Source organism: Macrotis lagotis, chromosome 6 (genome assembly GCF_037893015.1).
Source record: "Macrotis lagotis isolate mMagLag1 chromosome 6, bilby.v1.9.chrom.fasta, whole genome shotgun sequence".
Taxonomy (NCBI): domain Eukaryota; kingdom Metazoa; phylum Chordata; class Mammalia; order Peramelemorphia; family Peramelidae; genus Macrotis; species Macrotis lagotis.
This window is the reverse complement of record NC_133663.1, coordinates 10414264-10434323: the sequence shown is the minus strand read 5'-3', so window position 1 is coordinate 10434323 and position 20060 is coordinate 10414264. Positions and strand designations below refer to the sequence as shown.

The 20060-nt window shown below is 55.7% G+C and overlaps 2 protein-coding genes and 1 long non-coding RNA gene across 8 annotated transcripts in view; 1 reads left to right on the top strand and 2 right to left on the bottom strand.

Annotated features, from left to right (window-relative positions):
* FARP2 (FERM, ARH/RhoGEF and pleckstrin domain protein 2) overlaps window positions 1-8198 on the top strand; it is an 84876-nt gene extending 76678 nt beyond the window's left edge. For 2 of the 4 annotated variants that reach the window (XM_074190687.1, XM_074190686.1), the window contains exons 19-28: window positions 2082-2212; window positions 3397-3465; window positions 3739-3828; window positions 3929-3949; window positions 4106-4185; window positions 4450-4550; window positions 4792-4955; window positions 6161-6268; window positions 6579-6730; window positions 6967-8198. In XM_074190687.1, the coding sequence (XP_074046788.1) occupies window positions 2082-2212; window positions 3397-3465; window positions 3739-3828; window positions 3929-3949; window positions 4106-4185; window positions 4450-4550; window positions 4792-4955; window positions 6161-6268; window positions 6579-6730; window positions 6967-7057 (1007 nt within the window). In that variant the 3' untranslated portion in view covers window positions 7058-8198. Of the gene's footprint in view, window positions 1-2081; window positions 2213-3396; window positions 3466-3738; window positions 3829-3928; window positions 3950-4105; window positions 4186-4449; window positions 4551-4791; window positions 4956-5575; window positions 5689-6160; window positions 6269-6578; window positions 6731-6966 lie in introns of those variants that run through there. The other 2 variants (XR_012469291.1, XM_074190688.1) reach the window with 2 other exon arrangements.
* Window positions 1921-4832, bottom strand: LOC141490612 (uncharacterized). The gene is made up of 2 exons (XR_012469293.1): window positions 4457-4832; window positions 1921-4198 (listed from the first exon to the last, which is right to left on the bottom strand). It is a non-coding gene; the product is annotated as an uncharacterized LOC141490612 (long non-coding RNA).
* A 16-nt stretch (window positions 8199-8214) lies between the features above and the next one.
* On the bottom strand, window positions 8215-19822 carry STK25 (serine/threonine kinase 25). 3 transcript variants are annotated; one of them, XM_074190690.1, is made up of 12 exons: window positions 19734-19822; window positions 19507-19567; window positions 16418-16648; window positions 15663-15719; window positions 14728-14836; window positions 13534-13691; window positions 13191-13376; window positions 12809-12954; window positions 12381-12495; window positions 11762-11833; window positions 8466-8602; window positions 8215-8380 (listed from the first exon to the last, which is right to left on the bottom strand). In XM_074190690.1, exons 2-12 carry the CDS (start codon window positions 19534-19536, stop codon window positions 8341-8343), a joined length of 1281 nt encoding a protein of 426 aa, XP_074046791.1. In that variant the 5' UTR covers window positions 19537-19567; window positions 19734-19822; the 3' UTR covers window positions 8215-8340. The 3 variants fall into 3 exon arrangements, with proteins under 3 accessions (XP_074046791.1, XP_074046790.1, XP_074046792.1); XM_074190689.1 differs by lacking the exons at window positions 19507-19567; window positions 19734-19822 and adding an exon at window positions 18178-18357; XM_074190691.1 differs by lacking the exons at window positions 19507-19567; window positions 19734-19822 and adding an exon at window positions 16892-16968.
* Window positions 19823-20060: the final 238 nt, after the last annotated feature.

Below are 20060 nucleotides of genomic sequence, written 5' to 3'. Positions count from 1 at the left end.
GAGAGAATGCTCATGGAAATGAGATGCTGAATTCATTCAAGCACTTGACAAAGTGTGTATTAAACACCACCAAGGGTCCATTGAGGCTCCCTGAGCCCTGCCTCGAAGGTTCACATCCTTAGGAGGAAACTATATCTTCAAGGCAGGAAACAAGATGCTCTGGAAAGCCTCTTTGAAATGTAAAACTCAGTTACAGCATGAACATTAAATTAGGGAACAGTGCAAGAAAAAGTCATCCAGTGGCATGTGCGGTACACACAGTATGATGAAATAAAGACAATTATCAGGAATGTCATGCACAGGCTCTATGCTAGCAGTAATGGAAATAGTAAAAGAAGGGATATCAGCTCTGCCTAGGCTATCGGGACCAAAACTGAGAGTATAAATACCCCAAGATCAGGGAAATTGAAGCAGCCACTCAACAAACTTCCAGATGAATTTGCAGATGAATTTTATGACACATTTAAAGAATGAATAATTTCTATGTCTTATAAAAATAAGAGGCCTATCCAATTCTTTCTATGACATAAATATATTGATCATCAAATCAAGAAAGGATAACAGAAAAAGAAAGGGGGCAGCTAGGTGGCACTGTGGGGTGGAGCCCCTGCCCTGGAGTCAGGAGGACCCAAATTCAAATGTGGACTCAGACACCTACCTAATAATTGCCTGTGTGCCCTTGGACAACTCACTTGACCCCATTGCCTTGCCACAAAGAAGGAAAAAGTATAGACCAATATCTATAATGACTATTGGAATAAAGAAGTAAAGTAGTGCTAGGGGAGGCTAGGTGGTGCAGTGCATAAAGCACCAGCCCTGGAGTCAGGAGGACCTGGGTTCAAGTCTGGTCTCAGACACTTAGTAATTACCAAGCTTTGTGGCCTTGGGCAAGCCACTTAACCCCATTTGCCTTGCAAAAAAACCTAAAAAAGAAATTAAAGTAGTGCTAAAGTAATGAAGCTAATTTCTCTAAAATGTCATTTGTTTGGTCCAGTTTTATTTGTTTAATGGAATCACTAGATTGAAGAAAAACTTCAAAAAATTCATATTTAATATCTATCTAAGTAAAAATACACCAAAAGGCATAGTGATAGGTGGTTCGGAAATATGAAAAAATATCATTGAATGCCAAAGCCAGAATTATTTTTAATGGAGCACATCTTAGAACCTTGTTCCTTAAGAATAGAAACAAAACACAGCTTTTCACTCTCGCCATTATTCCATACAGTTCTAGAAATCCTAGCTATGTCAGTATGACCAGGAAAAAAAATTCAAAATACAGAATGGTCAAAATATCTCTAATTTGTGGATAATATAAACTTATACTTAGAAAATCCCTGGAGAATCATTAACAACAAAATTAACCTAGACCTAGACCAGGGCTTTCTGCACACAAACATGCTGCTTCTACTCTCCAGAACCCTGATGAGCTGCATTCAGTTCAAGTGATTCCCACCATTCCCAGCAGTTGGAATGCTGTTGGTGGGCACCCAGACTCACCGTCACAGGGTCCTTGCTTCTCAGCCCTTGCCTCACAGGCCCAGCCTGTTTCCCAGAGCCCTAGACTGGCACAGGCCCTGTCTTCAGGCAGCATTTTGGGGGAGGGAGCTGCCGAGACCCCTGGGCAGGATCTGACCAAGGGACCAACCTTGTCCTTTAGGGGAGCAGATGGCAGTACCTGTTAGATGGGGAATACTTGAGGCATGGGTCTGGAGGGGCTGCCTGGGCTTTGGAACTGAGAGTTCAAGTGCTCCCTAAAAGTTTTCTCAGAAATAGTTTTCATTTTTGACCCAGGGTACTAGTTTGAACTTTAATTGTTCCTTTTGGGAGCAGGGATATTCAGCCTGGGTCCATGAACTTGTTGGGTTTTTTAAAATAGTTTTATAATTTTTCGGTATAATTGATTTTCTTTGTAGTCTCTTGTATTTTTTTTTTTTTTTGCATTTAAAAACAATTTTTAAAAGGACTGACTGGAATGAATCTGGGACAATCACGGTTTAGAACTCAGTGACGGAGGGTGTGCAGTCCCAATGTCCTCTATGCCGCCCACTCCAGGGGGGCTTTCCTTCTGCTCACTACAGGCGCGCTCCATGAGATCTCAGGGATGACGGCGCAGCTACAGAGCAGCCTCCTCCGCTTGGAGAACTTTCAGAAACTTACAGAGCTTCAGCATGACCTGGTCGGCATTGACAACCTGGTCATCCCGGGCAGGGCAAGTGCCTGATTGGGGCGCCTCGGGGTGGGGGGGGGCTGGCCTTGGAGGCAGGGAGCCCCCTGGCAGAGCCAGCAAGTGGATTTGGTTGGAAAACCCAGGCAGGGTTTGGCATTGTTGGCATTTCTGAATTATTCTAGAGCCCCACGTTGTGCTTGAGAGACGGGCATCCCTTCCAGACAAATCAGGGTATTTAAAAAAGCAGACCCCAAACCCATCAGTTTGCCATGTGCTTGGGCCCAGTCAGATGGTCTTCTGATTGGCTTGAAGCAGACTTTGGAGGGGGCTCAACAGATCCCTTATTTTGGGGCGCCTGCCCCCACCCCTCGATTAGCTCGGGGTTGGGGGGTAAGAAGCCTGAGCTTGGACATGACACAGGGTTGACTCTCCCATCTGGGAGAGGGAAGGGCCCCCCACTTTCCCCCCCACAGCAACCCATGGCCCTTGGACCAGGTAGGCATCTTGCCTCCTGGTGCTGCCAATGCTCGAACAAGGCCGTCTCTCCCTGCAGCGGGACAAGGGGCCCTCCTGGGCCCACTTGGGCATGAGACCAGAGCTTCACCCCAGGGCAGACTGTGATTCATTGAATTTCTCACCTACTGAGACCCCCAGATGTTTTGAGAGGAATCCCCCATCCCAGAGGCTTGAAAGCTCCTTTGTTTCCCACCCAGATGGGGCTGCTTTAGGGTTTGGCCCAGCTTTGGGGTCTGGCAGGATCTTCCGTGTCCTGACATTGTCACACGGGGATGCTGGCAATTTCTGCCTCCCATATATCACCTGAACATTCCAGGTCCTGCCATCGGTGTCCCCCCAAGGCTGCAGCGACCTGTCCAGGGGCTGCTGACTAGGAGCCTCTGGTCTGCAACCCCTGGTTCTCCTCTAGCCCAAGTCTGTCCATCTGCCCCCACGTTCAAGTCAGTGCTCCTAGACTGTTCCCCAGGTGGCCTGTCAGCAGGGTCAGTGGCGGAGCCAGGATCCACCTGCCCATCCCAGGAGCTTTTCCAGAACCGTTGATCCACTTTTAGAACAAGCCCATTGAGACATTTGCTCCTGGAATTATCCCAAGCAGAAGCCCCCTGGGAGCTGCCTCAGAAATGGGTGGGGTGACCCTGACCCCCTTTGGGTGTCCAAGCTGGGGGTACCTTCCCTGGGTCCAGGCCAACCCCCTGTTTCTGATGTCTTAGGAGTTTATCCGGGAAGGCTGTTTGTACAAGCTTACCAAGAGGGGCTTCCAGCAGCGGATGCTGTTCCTGGTAAGTGGCCCCTCTTGGGGGCTTGGAGGGTCTTGGGCCCAGGAGCCAGCGGCCCTAATGGGAATTCCCAAGAAATTAGCCCGTGGGGAGGTGCCCGTGCAGGGCTGCGCTAGGGGCCTGACTTCAGGGACAGTGCAGGTGCTGGCCTCTTCTGCTGCTTCTCAGTGACTCTCTGAGGCTGCCCAGAGTCTCGCTTGTGGTCCTGCTGGGCAGCCCTGAGCGCCAGCGCCTCCCTCGCCACAGGGCTGCCCACTCAAGTCTCTGGTCTCTCAGTTCTCAGACATGCTGCTATATACAAGCAGAGGAGTGACGGGCACGAACCATTTCAAAATCCATGGCCAGCTGCCCCTGCACGGCATGATGGTGAGCGAATGCTGGCCGGGGTGGGGGGGTGGCATGGAGATGGTGGGGGGAGGGCTCCTGCCTGTGTCACCATGACACTGTCCCTCTGCTTGCTTTGCAGTTAATAGTGTTGGACCCACCGGTGAGTAAAGGGGAGGCCTTGGCCGCTAGTAGCCCCTTGACCGCCCTGCCCTCCTAGATGCAGAGTAGACTTGACCTGAAGTAGCCACCCTAGGTCTCTTGTAGTTGGGAGGGGTTGGAGGGTGGAGCCAGGCTCAGGTCACACTTGTGCCCCCAGGTGGAAGAGACCAGTGAGTGGTCCATGCCCTACTGCTTCACCATCTACTCCTTCTCCAAGACCATCATCGTGGCTGCCAGGTGGGCTCTGGACCTGGGGCAGGGGAATGGTGGAGTGAATGGGGGGACCCAGAGTGGAGGGGGGCCCACAGGGGCATTTGCAGACCAAGTCCAAATGTGGCTGGTGACCTTGGCCAAGTCTCTAAAATGGGGGAGGTTGTTGGGGGACCCAGTGAGAGAATCCTGGCCACAGTGGACGCTGGGCCTGGGGGCGACTCGGGACCCTTGGGGAGGGAGACTTGAGGAGCACCCCGGGCTGCCCCATATTATGTATCTTTGTTGTAGCACTCACCTAGAGATGGGCAAATGGATGGACGACCTGAGCCTTGCCATTGAGGCGGCCAAGGCCGGGGACAGGCCCCCCGTGCCAGGCAGCAGCTCCCACAGTAAGTGTCGCTGCCCTTTCTGTCTGAAGAGTGGCTCCAGCTTGGGGCCTGTGGGGAAGGGGGCACGTGCCCCTACAGCTGGGACCCTCTCCCCTCCCCCACGCCATCCCTGTTGGAGTTGGTCCAGACTGCCGACCACGGGCACATCCAGGAGCCTGGCGAGGCTCTGGTCCTGTGCGGTCCCTTCCGGAAGGCCTCGCTTCCTTCCCTTGGGTTCAGTGGCTCCCTTCTCCCCCCCCAGGACCCTGTGGCCAGGTCTCTGTAGAGCAGGAGTCGGAAGAGGATGCTCCCTCCCCCCCTAGCCCCCTGGACAGGCAGAGCCACCACCGGGCCAATGCCACCATGCACGTGTGCTGGTACCGCAATACCAGCGTCTCCATGACCGACCACAGTGTGGCCGTCGAGGTACCCGCGGGGCCGGCGCCTGCCCTCGCCCTTGCTGTCTGCCGTGACTCCCGCGGACTCTCTGCTCCTGTCTCGTGTTCTACTTTCATCTGTGTGTTCTGGGGGGAAAGGGGTGAGGCCCCAGGCGCCGGAGGGCAGGGGCCGCGTGTGGGCTCCTTGCCACGGCCCCCCAGTCCCCGATCCAGGCAGAACCTCGAAGGGTCCTCCTCGGCCCCTCCTCTAACCAAGAAGGCCTCCAGAGACCCCTTCCCCACGTCAGCTTGTGCCAGCCATGGGCACACAGAGCCCCTCCGTTTAGAGGGGGGCCCCGGAGCCCCTGAAGGGGCAATTGGGGCCAGACTTCATTTCTTGAGCCAAACTGAAGCAGCCTCACTAGCGAGCAGATGTTGGGCCCGGTGGGAAAGGGTTTGGGCTCGACGACCACCTGCCTGGATTCCGCGAGCCTGTCTGCGTGGGGGGCTCCCTGCTCCCCGAGCTCCGAGGCGCCTTGGGCCTCGCTCTCCCCTGCTCTCTCTCCTAACTGGGTCTCCGCACTGTCGCTGGCGCCTCTTCTGCCACCCCCCCGGGGTCCCGCTCCGCTCCGGCCCGCTCAGCACCCCGCTCTCTTGCTGTTTCTCCAGACCTCCCTCCTCGCTCTTTGCTGGGCCAGGGCCCCAAAGCCAATACAATGACCCATGTGTGCTGGTACCGGAACCACAGCCTCTCCTTCACAGATTACCTGTGCATGCTTCAGGTAAAAACGCGGCCGGCCGGCGAGATAGGCCTGCCGGCGCCCCCCCACTTGGGCACCTCGCGTGCCATCCGCAGGCCGGACGGTGCCAGGCAGGACGAGTGGCCAGCTTCTGATGGGCCTTGATGCCTGGGGGGGGGGCTGGCTTAGCTTTCTCCCCCCCCTTGAGAACCTTCCACACTTTCCTCTGGTGTCCAGCTTCTTGTGTCTTCTCTCCGTGTGACCGCTTTTGTTTGGGCGGTGGGGGGGCATTCAAAATGGCCCCTGGGACTGGTCCCCTGCCCCAGATGCCGGAGATGAGGGACCCCAGACCCAGACGGGTCCTCCTGCCTGTTCTCGAGTCGAGCACCTAGGAAGGGGGGCACCTGTCCTTGGCTCACCTTCACACCCCAGGGGCTGGCGGGGAGGGGTGGGGCCCCCAGGCTCCAGCCAGTTCAAGAGGCCTCACTTGGTGTTTGTGCCCTGCCCCCCCCAGAACCAGCTCTCAGGATACCTGCTGAGAAAGTTCAAGAACAACAGCAGGTGGCAGAAGCTCTGGGTGGTCTTCACGAATTTCTGCCTGTTTTTCTACAAAACTCACCAGGTACCAATGGTGGGGAGACGGGTCCAGTGGAGCTTCTCCCCGGCTCTGCCCCATCCTGGCCCCCTGCCCACAGGCACTTCCCTCCCCTGGGCCCTGTAACCTTGGTAGCTACCTCACCTCTGGGGCCACCTTGCTTGAGGATGTTCAGTGGGGGGAGGCAGTCAGGCAGCGGAAATTAGCCCCTCGGATTCCTTGGGCGCCAAGAATCTGGCCAGGCGCCCTGGGCCCCAGCCAGAGGTGCCCACCCCATGGGCCAGGACAGCGAGCAGCCCGAGCCAGCTCTAGGGAGCTCCTGTCGGCTGTTTTCCAGGATGACTACCCGCTGGCTAGTCTTCCCCTACTGGGCTACACGGTCAGCCTCCCCGGACCAGCCGATGACCTTCAGAAGGATTTTGTCTTCAAGCTTCAGTTCAAATCTCACATCTATTTCTTCCGGGCTGAGAGCAAGTACACATTTGAGAGGTAAGTCCCCTCCTGCCAAGCTGGCTCGGGGGGGGGGGTCTCGGGGTCCTCTCCCCTTCCCCCCCTACCCCGTGTGGTCAGGGCAGTCTGAGGGTGTCAGCCACTGTCCCTAGGCATCTTTCTAAGTAGTGTCCAACTGGTCCCTCAAGGAACATTTGGTGGCATCGCCCAGATCCCAAAATCTGTGTCTGTGCGGTCAGCTGTCCAGTCCCCAGGACCCTCCATCTCTCTCTCAGGTGGATGGAAGTGATCAAGAGAGCGACCAACTCTCCTGGGAGAACCAGCCTGGTGATGGCCAGCGAGGATCAGGACATCCACACCATCTGACAGGAAGCGCCCGCTGGCCCTCTGCTGGTGGAGCTGGACATTGTTAATAAAAGAAGGGGCTGCGCTCTGGAAGAGGGTCCTGGGCAAGGTGACTGCAGCCGCGAGGGCCCGGTGGGGTGGTGTCTGTGGCGTGGTGGGTGGGAGGGGTGTCGAGGCCTCTCCTGCCCATTGCGACTGCACCTCCGTCACTGTGCGCACCCCATTCTAGGGTGTGGGGGCCATGAGAAGTCTGGGGACACCCTGGAACTAGCAAGTGACACTCGGGTGGGCGTGTGGGAGGTTCATGTATGTCGATGCAGGGAAAGAATGTTGGGAGGCTCAAGGGGCTGGGAACGTGGGCGCCGTGTCAGCATCCTCAGCTGGAAAATGTGGAATGAAGGAGCGTGCCCAGGGGTGGGCGTCTTACCAAGCCTGGAGGGAAGGGCCGATTTCACGTGGTGGTAGCATGGTGCCCCAAGGACAGAAGACTAATTTATTGGCGTTGCCCTAACTTTGTTTCATCCATTGGCCTGGGATGACGGAGAGGGAACGTGTGTAAGCGTAGTTAGAAATAAACAAACACCGTCTCACTGCAGAGCTGCTCATCTTTCCCAGGCAGGGCCCCTTGTCCTAGCAAGCATAGGTCGGGGGACCCACTGGGGGGAGCAAAGAGCAGACCACCACCCTGGCTCAGGTCATTTCTTTATTGAAAGTAGCCGATCCCTTTCAATGCTCTTTGAAAACCAAAATCTTTATCTTCGAATACTGAAGGAAACAAGTGAAGGTTCTAGTTTTTTAACCAAAAAAAAAACCCCACCAAAATCCCCTTTTGGGGTGACTCTGGCGTGCAGAGGAAGAAGACGAGGGGTCTGATTAAATACCACAAAGGCATCTACTATCATCACAAACAAGACAAGGTCTGCACCCCCACAGGAGGTCTGGGGGGAGGGGGCTCCCTAACTTGTGCATCCCCAACCGGGGGAGCGAACAGGGCTGCCCCCGACCCCCTTCCTGTCGCCACCAATGTAGAGCAGCAAACCCCGGGTTGGGACAAGAGTCCCCACCTTTCTCCAGAACATCAGAGACCGGGGGCTGGAAGGGGGAGCCATGCCCAGCCGCAGGGAGGTGCTGGCGTCACCCGGCCTTTCACGAGCTTTGATTAGAACGGGAATAACGACAATGTCTCTCCACCAACTGGTTCCAGAGCCAGCCGTGGGGTCCCCAGAGGCGGAGCACAGGGGTATGAGGTCAGTTCTCAGAAAGGGGGGGAAAAGGCCCACCACAGGCCTCCCTCCCCGAGCCAGTCAGCGCGCCGAGGTCAGGTGGTTCCTGCTATGGGAGAACCTGTGGTGGAGAAAGCAGCCGTCAAGGGGGGCCAGGGAGGGCCAAATGGCCCACAAACATTTGTGATCCATCGCTGTCGACTCACCTCTGGACACGGTCCACCAGATGTGCTATCAGTCTGTCGGAAATGCCGGGGCAAGACTCCTCAGCCAGGCTGAAAGCATTCTCCAGCTCCTCCATGGCACCCACGTTCCCTCCAGTCTGCTTGTGCTTCTCTTTGAGCTGTGAGTCAAGGTGCATTTATTAAGCCCTGTGTTACAGGTACCTTGTGTGTTGGGCAAGACCCCATCCTCCATTACAGAAGGTGGCACATGCACTGCCCCCAGCCCCTTGCCCATCCTCAGACCCCAAGAAAGAGAACCTTGGAGGGCCACCTCCCTCCAAGTCACACACACACTTCACTAAGGGCCCTGCCCACAATGGCAGATCTATTGACTTCCCAAAGTTTCCTATAAAAAATGAGAGATTCAATGCTCTGACAAAGACACGCAAGGAGGAGCTCCTGAACACATCCCAGGACCCTCCCGGGGTGGGCTTCCAAAAAGAAGCTGCAGCTCACACAAGACTTGGCAGCTTCAACCGATGATGGGAGATGCTGAAACATGAGGTTCCCAACCCAGAGCTCACCCCGAAAGGCCCTGCAAGCAAGTATGATGAGCCATAGGAAGGCTGCAAGTGAAGACTGGAAGGAGGAATGGGCTCTTTATCACCAGAATTGGGGTGGGGGCATGGCAAGAATTCGGTAAGGCAGCGGTAGTAGAGCTGGAGGTAGTGCCTTCTGACGGGAGGTTGACAACACTCGCCCATGGTGCCATGTAGCCCATCACATAGGAGCCGTACCTTTTCCTACGGCTATTGAGTCCTTCACCCGGAGTCCCCCCGCTGTCTTTGTAGAATTCAAACAAGCCTTCTGAAATGGCTCCATCATTTATCTTCCACCATCCCCTCAGCCAGTCCTCAAAGGAGGGACACTCAATTCTCAATCCTTGACCACACAAGAGCTAATATTTTTATCCCCTAAATGTCAAACCCTTAATCTATATGTGCCTCACTGCCCTCTTCCTTCTGTTCACTTTTATCCATGTGCCCTCTGATCTTTGGAAGGCCACGTCCTCCTGTAATCTTCCTTTCCCACCTTCCATCACCAGCCCTCAACCCTCCCTCCCCCATTCCCAGGCTCTCTGTACTCTAGAAGCATTCCGGAAGGGATGCACCTCCTATAAAGTGTACCCTTGTTTAGTCCTGGATGACTACTAGTTCCTATTTAAATTTTTGTGTTTCTCACAACTCCTGTGTTTGCATTTCAAAACCTATCAGTTCAGACTTTTCATCAGGATTGCATGGAAGTCCTCCCTTTCATTAAATATTTTCCTCCCAGAAGATTATGTAGTTTTTTTGATTGGGGAGGGGTTCAGTGACTTGCCCAAGGTCACACAACTAGGTGCTCCATCCACTATGCCACCTAGCTGCCCCAGACTGTGTAGCTGTTGGCCAGGTTCTTGGCTAGAAGCATTTATCTCGTGTCTTCTGAAACATCCCAGGTCAAACTCCTCTCCCATTCTACTAAACGATGAGCAATCATTACTATGGCTTCTTTCGAAACTAGATTTTGGCTAAAATGCTGAAAGTTTCCAGTTTGGAGTTTCTTTTAGGAAGTGACTGTAGGATTGGATTTCTATTTTGCCTTTTAGGGCTGAAGAGATCTGGCCAGTTAAGATTTCTTGGAATAGGATGTTTAAGCTTTCTTTTTGGTCAGGGTTTTAGATAATCCAGTGACTTAAACTTGAACAAATGTAACTGGTGACCCATTACATTTTCTTTTTCACTATTTTATTCTTGCTGTCTCTTGGAGTCTTCTACTGAATGACTCCGTCTAATTTTCCATAATTTATCGCTTGGCCAAGCTTTTTTTCCTCTTGAGCCAAACTGTTAATTTCCTTTGTAATTTTTCTTTCATAGCTTAGTTCTTTTTCCATTTTTGCATTTTCCAATTTTTGCTTTGAGGCTTTTCTTATAGATGTTTTTGAAGTTCTTTGCTTTGTGTCCTAAGCATCTCTATCTCCCTAACAACTTCTAAAGGATTCTTTGCTCCTCTTTCCCATCACTTTCTGACTTTGGATTTGGTTCCTAAGAATCCATCCTCCAGAAGGCCTCTGGCTGCTGCCCTCTCCGTGGTCCAAGTGTTGTGTTGTTCCAGGATCTCAGAATAGCTCCAGTGGGGGAACCTGCCAGCTTGCTCTGCTCCCTAGGACGTGACTGTTACACCCCAGGTCCAGGCAGCGGTACCTGTACTGGCTGCGAAGCCTGATGCACCTCTGAGCTTTTCTTTGGTCCAGAGTCCTGCTCCAGGGACGACTCGTCAAACTTCGGACTACAAGGTGGACCTTACGCCCTAGTCTGGGAGCTGTACCAACCAGCGTGGCCTGCTTTTTAACTTTCTCCTTCCTGAATCCACAGGCTGAGGCCAGGACCCCTCCTCACCCTGGACACCCATCCCCAAGCAAGACCGGGCAGTATGAAGTGCTCTCTAGAGAGAATGGAGCAGCCAGGTGGCCCCAACTGGGGTCAGACCCCGGCCCCATGGTCCAGCCTGCCCACCTATTCCCATCTGCTCTGGAAAAAGGATGCACAGAGATTTTTCTCCTTGGCTTCCTGATCACATTTAGTCTCATGCATTTTCTAGACTTGGGGGAAGTGGGAGGTTAGGGAGGGCTGGCTTTTTCCTGCTACTCTACAATCTTTCAATCTCCATGGGTATGCAGACATTTATGTTTTACATTTATACTAAACTCCTCCTCATCCTGCTGAATTTCTTCCTAAAATCTCTGCTTGCCCATCTTTGGTGCTTTCTTCCTTAGTACCAGCCTACCCTGCCTTCTTCTGCCCATCGGTTACACAGATGGTGGCCTTGCAAAACTAGCGTGGAACATCATCTCCAGTGTCCCATGCCCCTGTGATTTTGTCCCATGAATGTTCTATGGGCTTCATTATGTCCTCCACATCACTGGGCAGCCCCAGGTCAAGCTCCCTCATGACATCCCTGTTGGTCACCATGAAGCTCTTTGCCAGTGGATGCTGTGGTTCTGCTTAGCCATCTCATAGCTGCCTCTGCACCATTTTGTAGGGGCTGGCACCCAGCAGAGGCCTGCTCAAGGCTGAGGTTTGAGAGAAAGGACCGCATCCTGCCCTCCCCCAGGCCCTCTCTGCTGACCAGCAGGTTCTGGGCCATCAAGAAAAGGAAAATAGCAGCCAAGTGATAAGCAGAGATGAATGAGAGTGACTAACTCAAGATGATAAGCAGCCTCCAGTCAAAGACAGGGCTGCTGTTTTTCCTGCCATCACCCCCATCCCAGGAAGAAGATATGGGCACGGGGGTCTCACCTCTCCGAAGACTGGCCGAACGAGGGTGGTGAGGCACTGGGACCGTGGCTGCCGTTTGATGGGCTCTGCTGGCTGCAAAGGGAAACGTACAGTGAGCTAGGGAGTAGCCTCTGAGTTGCCCAGACAACCCCCTGATCAGGGGGTTGGGGGTGTGACTAAGGGACAGGCCCCAAGCCACCCATGTGCCCCAAAGGAGCTGCAGTTTAGCTAGCATGGGCATTCATCTGGCAAACTGGCACAAAGCTGGGATGATCACTAGAGTGATGACAGCAGATAGTCTGAAAAGAGCCTGGAAGCTCGTGGGGTGGGGGTGGGGGGTGTTGGATACAGCAGCCAGCAATGGTAAGGCCCCCTTAGGCCTGGAAATGAGGAGCCTCAGGGACAGGATAGCTGGGCATCAGATGGGAAGGGGGCTAACACATGAACCTGAACCTCTGGGGCATGGGGTGGGGGGGAGAGGTTGTAATGAGGCCAGCCACGAAGGAGCATTCACTGACCATGGGCTGAGGGAATGTGGCCCTGGTCAAACTCAACCTTCTCCTCCTCCCAAGGACCCCTCTCTTTCTCTCTCCCTCCCAGTCTCTACCTTGATTTATCTGGGTTTCTATGAAAGTCTGACCTTCTGGGAGGCCTGCAGGGCCATGCCTTTGTGCAGTTTACTGTGGGGGCTCGGGCGAATGGTTGGGGGGAATGTCCAGATGGGGCCCTGGTCACCATCCTCTGCATCGCCATCACTGGGAAGAGAGCCTCAAATCACCACAGATCCAGGGACGCCTTATACTCCTGGTCCCTGCTGCAGGAGAACGAGTGGAAACCTCCCACTTCAGACCCATAGACCGACCCCACGGGGGATGGAGGGCAGCTTATAGGCTGGGTCCTGGCTGCTGCAAAGCTGTTCTTTTTTCAAGTCTCCTATTGTCCAGGAGGGAAAACTGGACTCCCAAGAGGATCCAGGGATTCAAGAGAGGAACTGAAATGAAAGACCCCTGAAAGGGAGAAGCCCAGCCCCCTCCTCCACAAAAGCCTCGGGGTTCCCCCATTCCATACATGTCAGAATCCTCAGAGCTGGAATCTTCTCCCCGACCCTCTGACTTCCAGCGCTTGTAGCGGTCAATCAGCTCCGTGAGGAAGGAGGTTTTCTTGGTGTAGCGAGTGATGAACTTGTGCTTGAGCAGTTCCCTGGCTGCGGGTCTCTGGACAGGGCACAAGGGGTCAGACATGGGCCCACCCATGGGTTCTTCTAGTTCTACCAGAGGAGGGGAGGCTCCTTTAGGGCGGGGGGCACTGAACCAACTCTAGCATGTGGCCCAGGCCACCAGTTGTCCCAGAGTGTTCTCAAGTGTGGGCTGTGTTCCCCCATTAAACCCAAACCCGCCAAAATGGAAAGCATCCTTGGAGCCCCCTGGGAGCCTCGGGGGTGCCTACTCACAAAGCGGGGGTCCTTGTTGAGACAAGCTTCCACAAACTCCTTGAAGGGCTTGCTGTGGTGTCCCTCCAGGGTGGGAGGGTTATTTTTGGGGATCAGAAACAGAACCCTCATGGGGTGAAGGTCTGAGTTGGGAGGCTCTCCCTTGGCCAGCTCAATGGCTGTAATTCCCAGGGACCAAATATCCGCCTGAAATGAGAACCACCCCCAAGGACAGCACATGTCACTGCAGTGGCCCCTCCTGGAGCCACGAGTGCAGAGAGGCTCAAGGGGGTCTGCTCTGCAGACCAGGGCAGCTCCTGACCTCCACCCACACCTCATGGCCCAGGACTCTGCTTCCACTCACTTTGAAGTCATATGCAGACTGCTTGATGACTTCTGGTGCCATCCAGAAAGGGGTCCCCACAAAAGTGTTCCTCTTGATCTGAGTGTCCGTGAGCTGCCCGGCCACCCCAAAGTCAGCCAGCTTCACATCGCCTTGCTCAGAGAGCAGCACGTTGGCAGCTGTGCAGACAGACAAAGCATCAGAGCTGGGAGGCTGCCTGTGTGTTTTCAGCCATGCAAAATCATAAAGGTCTCAGAGAGAGGGTGGGTCCGGCAGCAAGGGGCTTGGGCGAAGGCTCCCCAAGCTCTGCTTAGGGGCAGGAGGGGACAGCAGGCTCTCCAGACCCTCTAGCTCCTCCAGCCAAGATGGAGATAAAAGCTGACTTCACAAGAGGCAAGCACCCTGGCTGTTGCAAACCCCCACCATGATTTTAGATTGCCTTTACTGTGGACCAGAGGGGGAGGCCTGTCCACCCACCACAGTCATGAGGAGGGGGTCCCCAATGATGCCCCAGCAGCCTTCCCTTTTCAACTATTCAACTGCTGAAAGGGGGCACCCAGGCCCACGTCACCATCCACCCAAACTCAATCACTACCTGTCAGCAGATTGAGGACAAAAGCAAGACCTCTGCAAACAAGATCTCGTCTTTCTGAGGTTCATCAGGGATCGGGGTCACTGCCCCCCTTTACAAAGGAGGAACTTGGCACAGCGGGTTAGTGGGGGCAGCCTGAGGTCGCTCTTGGCAGCAGAGGCAGCAACCCTGGCTCTGTCAGGCCCTGGGTGGGAGCCAAGTGCCACGAGGACTCACAGAAGGCTCTGGAGGGGTCCTCTCTACAAGGGGTTTCTACAAAGGGAGTGTACGGGGCCAAGGCAGCCCTGGCTCTGGTCCCTTCTCCCTCAATCTCTATTGCAAATGAAAGAAAAGTGGGGAAGTACTCAGGTCAGGTGAGATCAAGAAGCCAGGAGGTTTTCTAGAACGAGGCCAGTCAAATCTCCCCACAAGGGTGGATACTGGCTCCTTTCTCTCTGAGGTCAAAACCTCTCCTGCCCCCTGCCCCCATGGTGCCCTCTGGCCAGGGTCTGCCCCCTAGTCGGACTAATGAGGGTCCAGTCCTTCTGCCTTCTAGGGGCCTCCTAAGTCCTGCAGGACAGGCAGACTTTCCTCTCAGAAAAAAAAAAACAGCACAGTAACGGCCTCTGCCCCAAGGGAAAAACCTTTAATGTCTCGGTGGATCTTCCTTTCAGAATGAAGGTAATCCAAACCCTTGAGGATCTCGCGCAGGATTGTGGCAATGTAGGTCTCCTCCAAAGGCCCCGGCTTCAGCTAGAGGAAAGAAAGAGAACAACACCCCACCGTACATCTCAGAGCCCCGGGTGGCTGGGGGAACACTGCCAGGATGTACCCCACTCCTCCACTTCATTCACTTTCTTCCTCTCCCCAACACCAGACGGCATGTCTAAGGAGGAAAAATTGGCAGTCCCTGGCCTTGGCCTGATCCGTCTTGGCCACTTTTTGAGCCTCTACAGGCAAGTAGACAGCTTCTTTACATGACTGCCTCTGTATCTCCAGCACACAGCAGGTGCTAGTTAAGAGTGAAGGAAAAAGGCAGAGAAATAAAAAGATGTGAAAAAGAAGAGTGCTGGACCAGAGGCCACGGAGACCCCAATTCAGCCCCTCGATCCTGTGCCCCTCAAGTCGACATCTTTTGGAAAAATGGCCACAAACTGACAGTCTTCCTGCTCCCATTGGTATAAAACTATAAAACACTTTAATAATCCTTTATTTTAAAAACAGAAAATGTTTAAAAGTAAGGAATCCAAGCTACCCTTTGGAAGCCTGAGCCTTGTTCTCTCTCTCAGTGACAGGCCTGGCCTGGGAGAATGACCTGATCAGTAGTCAATGCAAGATCAGAGGTCCCACTTGAACCTTCAGTCCAATGGAAGGCAGAGTCCTCACCTGAGGCAACTGTGCTAGGTGAAAGCCTTGAAAGCATTCAGATCCCAGGGCTTCACTTCAGAGGGGCAGGCGCCACAATGGGCGTGTCCTGCTTCCCAACAGCTCAAGGTGAAGGCTCCCCTTCCCCAAGTCATTAATGGGCCCAGGAAAAGCTCTCCATTGTGCTCATCCCATCATCAGCTTCATTTCTTACCAGGTCCAAGGCAGATCCACCACCCAAGTACTCCATGATAATCCACAGCTTGGTGCTCTGCAAAGAATTCAGGGAAAACTATAAACAAAGGGGTACCTGAAAGCCTGCCCCCCAGGGTCTCTCCTAGCAATCTGGCCTCCAGAGTTAGAGGGGATCAGGAAGAGGATCCTGCCTAGCACCAGGGTCTTCTGCCTCCTAGATCCCTCCTTCTCTGTGTTTCACACCAAGCTGATGCTTAAGAGAAACCAAACTGAACAAATGACAGATGTCACAAAGCCAAAATGGCCCAAGGGATGCCAACCACCACAAAGCCCCAAGAGAATGGAGTTAAGCTACAAAAAGTTCTAGACCTGTGGACCCAGGAAACATCTCAAGGTCAGTCCAGGGAAATACTAGGTCTAGTGTCTGCTGCAGCGTGGGTATGCTGTGCAACAGAGGAGACGAGAAGACCCTTGGCCCACAGAGCCATTCTCCCCTAAAGGGAAGTTAGAAGGCCTGGGAAGGCAGCACAGACATGGCTAAGTCCTATAGTTGACAGAACTAAAGGGGATGCTGGTGGTGTCATGGTCAGTGAAGGGGATATATGATGCATGTACATGACCAGGGTCAACCCTTGCCCCCCAAGATGGGGGGGGTTGACTATGGACTCTCTTTCCTGACCCCTGTGAATGACCCTGTGATCTGTGGAGCCCCCTCCCTCAGTCCTGCCTTCATTTCCCAAGAGGATGGGATCAGGGTCATTTATGCCAGCTCACCTTCAGGTAGGAGCCATAATAGCGGGTGATGTAGGGACTGTCGCACTGGCTGAGGACAGTGATCTCCTGCTGGATGTCCTCGATCTCGTCCTCGGCCTCTTCTAGGTCGATGATCTTGATGGCCACCACCTCCTTGGTGCGGTTGTCGATGCCCTTGTACACCTCCCCAAAGGAGCCCTTCCCGATCCTCTCGAGCTTGGTGAAGAGCTCCTCGGGGTCCACCCGTGAGTGCTGCAAAGAGAGGCAAGCCCATCTCTCACCTGGCCCCCCCACCCCCCACTGAAGAAGCATCAGTGAGGGGACCCTGACAGGGAGGGAAGATAGCCAGGCTCCTTACCACTGCCCTGGGAGAGAGATGAGGAAACTGAGGTCCAAGCCACCCCCACTGAGCTCAGCCCCTTCCTCTGAGCTCCTGTCCATTCACCTACAAGAATGTGTTCTTCTCTAAAATGAGGTTGGATTAGCGGGACTCACCCTTGACCCTTGATGCCTTCCACCCTGCAGAACGGGGTGGGTGAGAAACTGGCCACCATGGGAGGCAAAGGGGAGGTGGGACACTCCTCAGGATCAGCCTGGCCCCTTGTCTCTCTATCTAAGAGCATTTCCAGCTCTTTGTCCAGGAGAGAGATTGGGGGCTGCCAGCAGGGTCTGGGTGGGAGAGGTAACATGAGTGGGAGGTGGAAGAGGATATGGAGGTAAGAGAAGGCAGATGAGGAGTAATGCAGCATGAAGTACATAAAGAGACGAGGCTGGGACCTAGGCTGTAGCAATGGGCAGCCAGCAAAGGCTTGGGTGAGGAAGGCTCCTGACCAGAGCCCTGAGGATTCCCAATTAAGGCAGAGAAGGGCTGTCTTCCCATCAGCGGAAGAAGGGGGCCTCTTCTCATCCCCACTACCTCTCTGTCCCCTTGCAGGCCTGCCTGACTCTCCCTCCAGAAGCTGGGGGCTTGTTCTCTGGTGGGTCCTCCCCTGCTCAGGGTTGTGTGTGGGGATGCAGCCTGAGGATGGCTGGACTCCTATGTGGACAACCAGAGGCTCAGCACAAAGAAGGAAAGCCCCCCAGGGTGTCTGGGGACCCCGGGAGTGCAAAGAAAGATGACCAGTCTCTGTCCTGCGATCAGCCTCTCTGGCTCTTGCTGGCTTTAACCTTGGGTCCCCAAGCCTCCCCCCTCTGGAGAAGCCCAGCAGCTGCCTGTTCCCTTCTGGCCTCGGGTTACCACTAACACTTTTGCCAAGAGCTGTGTTGGGGCGCCAGCCCAAGGACACCCCCCCATCCCTAACTGAGTCTGAAGGAGGCTGCCCTCTGGAGTCCTGATGGGAGGCCAGTGGAAAAAAGACCAAGAGACAAAAGGACGGATGGGAGAACACATGACAGCGCACTTCTTACTGCACAGTCAGGGATGGAGGAGGCAGAGTGTGGAGACTGGGTTGGAGGAAGGGCAGGGGTGGAGAAGAGCGTCAAGGGCCAAGCCTGGGGCCAGGCATAGGCATTTCCCTCCTTCAATCCTCACAACCGCCCTGGGAAGGAGGGGCTGGTTTTATGCCCATTTTAAAGCACAGTGTGAGGGACTGGCCCAGGACCACTTCGATTTGGACTCAGGTGGCAGCTCCTGGCTAGCAGACCTGGCTTGAGGATGCCAAGTCTTTCAGGTCAAGTTCCCTGGGGGGGGGGGGGGGGGGGGCTCTGGTGTACAAACACCCCCAGCAGCACAACTACCATGAGAACCAGTTTTTTCACTGGATACTGGCCCCTCAACTTGCCTTGAAATAGTCTCTAATTCTCATCAGCACAGACCCATGAAGACTCTTGGCCACAGGCATCTGCCAAGGCAGCTTTCCCATCTTGAAGCTTCAGGGGTGAAAATGGAGGCACAGGGATCCAAGCCCCCTTCTCTGAAGGCTCCCCACCCCCTGAAGCTACCAGGCTGGTGCACAAGAAAATCAGCCTGTGGACAGTTCTCGGGCTGTGGCTGCTGCCCCTGGAGATGGCCAGGTGAGGAGAAAATAGGAAGGGTCCTGGTACAGAAGGCCCATAACACATTGGCAGCTGACTGCGCAGAGACCTGCCCGGATAGTAAACCGTACATACCCATGGACACAGCTAGCCTGCTGCGAGGGCGGACCCCAAAGAGGTCAAAGGAAAAGACCCTCAAGTGTAAAACCACCGAGAGCAGCTCTTGTGGAGCTTCCCTTTCTTCTCTCTTGCTTTCCTTCCCCCCTTCTTTGTTTCTTCCTTCTGTCTCTCTCTTTCCCTCTTCTTCTGCCTTAACATGGCTCACTTAGGAATTTGTTTTGTGTGACTATGAAACGTGGGAGTGGGCTTTGTTTTTCTGGCCTCCTTAATGGGTGGATGGAAAAGGGGTGAATATGGAACCTGGAGAAACATTAGTGCATGCTAAAACTGAGCCGCAACATTAGTTCAGCACCCACAAGCTCACAGCTGAGGGGGGGCGCCTTGGCATGACCTTGGATAACGACAGGCTCCGTTCATGACCCCGGGCTAGGGGCCTGGCAGCAGGGCGCCTGTAAGGGAACCCTGGGGGAGCAGGCTGAGCCAGGGAGCAGGCGAGGCCTGGAGAAGTCGTGCCCCTTGCGGAAGCCCTGGGGTACAGAGGGGCTGACGTGACGGGCGAGGATGTCCGGGGGATGCTCCAAGTCCACAGATGCCATCTTGCGGGGAGGCGGGCGCTGCCCAGGGCCCCAGCCCCATCGGGTCATCCCTGCCGGATTCCAGCCGTGCCCGCACTGAGGACCCTCCGGGCTTCCCGCTCTTCCTAAACGCCTGGGGTCGCCGGCAAGGAGGGGCCCGGCTCCCTGGCAGCCGTGCCCAGAACCGCGGCTGCCCCAGGGGCCAGCTTGGCTCCCCGGGGGTCCGGGCCCCCCGCCCTGGGGCCCACAAGGCCTCGGCCCGCCCTCCGGCGCGGCTGGCAACCCCGCCGGTGCCCGCGGAGCGGGCGCCCCCGGGAGGCGCCGTGCAGCTGCGGCAGCGTGCCCCCTGCCCGGCGGGCACCGGGCGCCGCGGGGGGCTCGGGGGTCCGCGGGGGGGTCCTGGGGGGGTCCTCGGGGGGGGCGCCGCGGGGGGGGCCTTACCTGGTTCGCGAAGTCCCTCAGGTGCGCCATGGCCGGCCTCGGGCGGACTGCGACTCCTCACCTGCCGGGGGGAGGGGTGTGGGGGAGGGGCGCGGACCCCCGGGGTGACCTTGGCCGAGTCGCGCCCCCTCCCGACTTGGGGGTCTGGGGGCGCCGCCTCCTCCCTCGGCCCCTCCCCCCCGCGCCAACGTCCACTCCCGGGGCCCCCTGCCCTCCCCCTCCCGTACCTGCGCCGAGGCGCCCCCGGGGGTCCCAGGCCTCAGCGCGCCCCGCCTCCGGGGGCCCCCATGGAGGCCCCGGTGCCCGGTGCGCCGTGCCCGGTCCGCGGTGCCCGGCCCGCGGTGCCCGCCCCGGCCCGGCCCGGCCCCGGCTCCCGCGGCCGCTGGAGCGAGAGAAAGCCAGGGCGGCGGAGGGGGGGTGGGGCGCGGGGCGGGGGCGCCGCTGCGCAGGCGCGGGGCGGGGGGCGCGGCTGCGCAGGCGCGGGGCGCCCGCTGCCTTTCGGGAGTCGTGGTCCCGCCCCGCGAGCCCGGTCCCTGAGGCGCCTGCGGACTCCA

What these genes read in the sequence shown, in the direction of transcription:
- STK25 (XM_074190689.1), bottom strand. Translation starts at nt 18,258, where the DNA reads ATGGGAAAGCTGCCTTGGCAGATGCCTGTGGCCAAGAGTCTTCATGGG. An exon ending in GATCCACCGAGACATTAAAG is followed by an intron (nt 13,692 to 14,727) that starts GTTTTTCCCTTG and finishes CTGTCTGCACAG; the next exon opens with CTGCCAACGTGCTGCTCTCT. An exon ending in AGTCTGCATATGACTTCAAA is followed by an intron (nt 13,377 to 13,533) that starts GTGAGTGGAAGC and finishes TTCTCATTTCAG; the next exon opens with GCGGATATTTGGTCCCTGGG.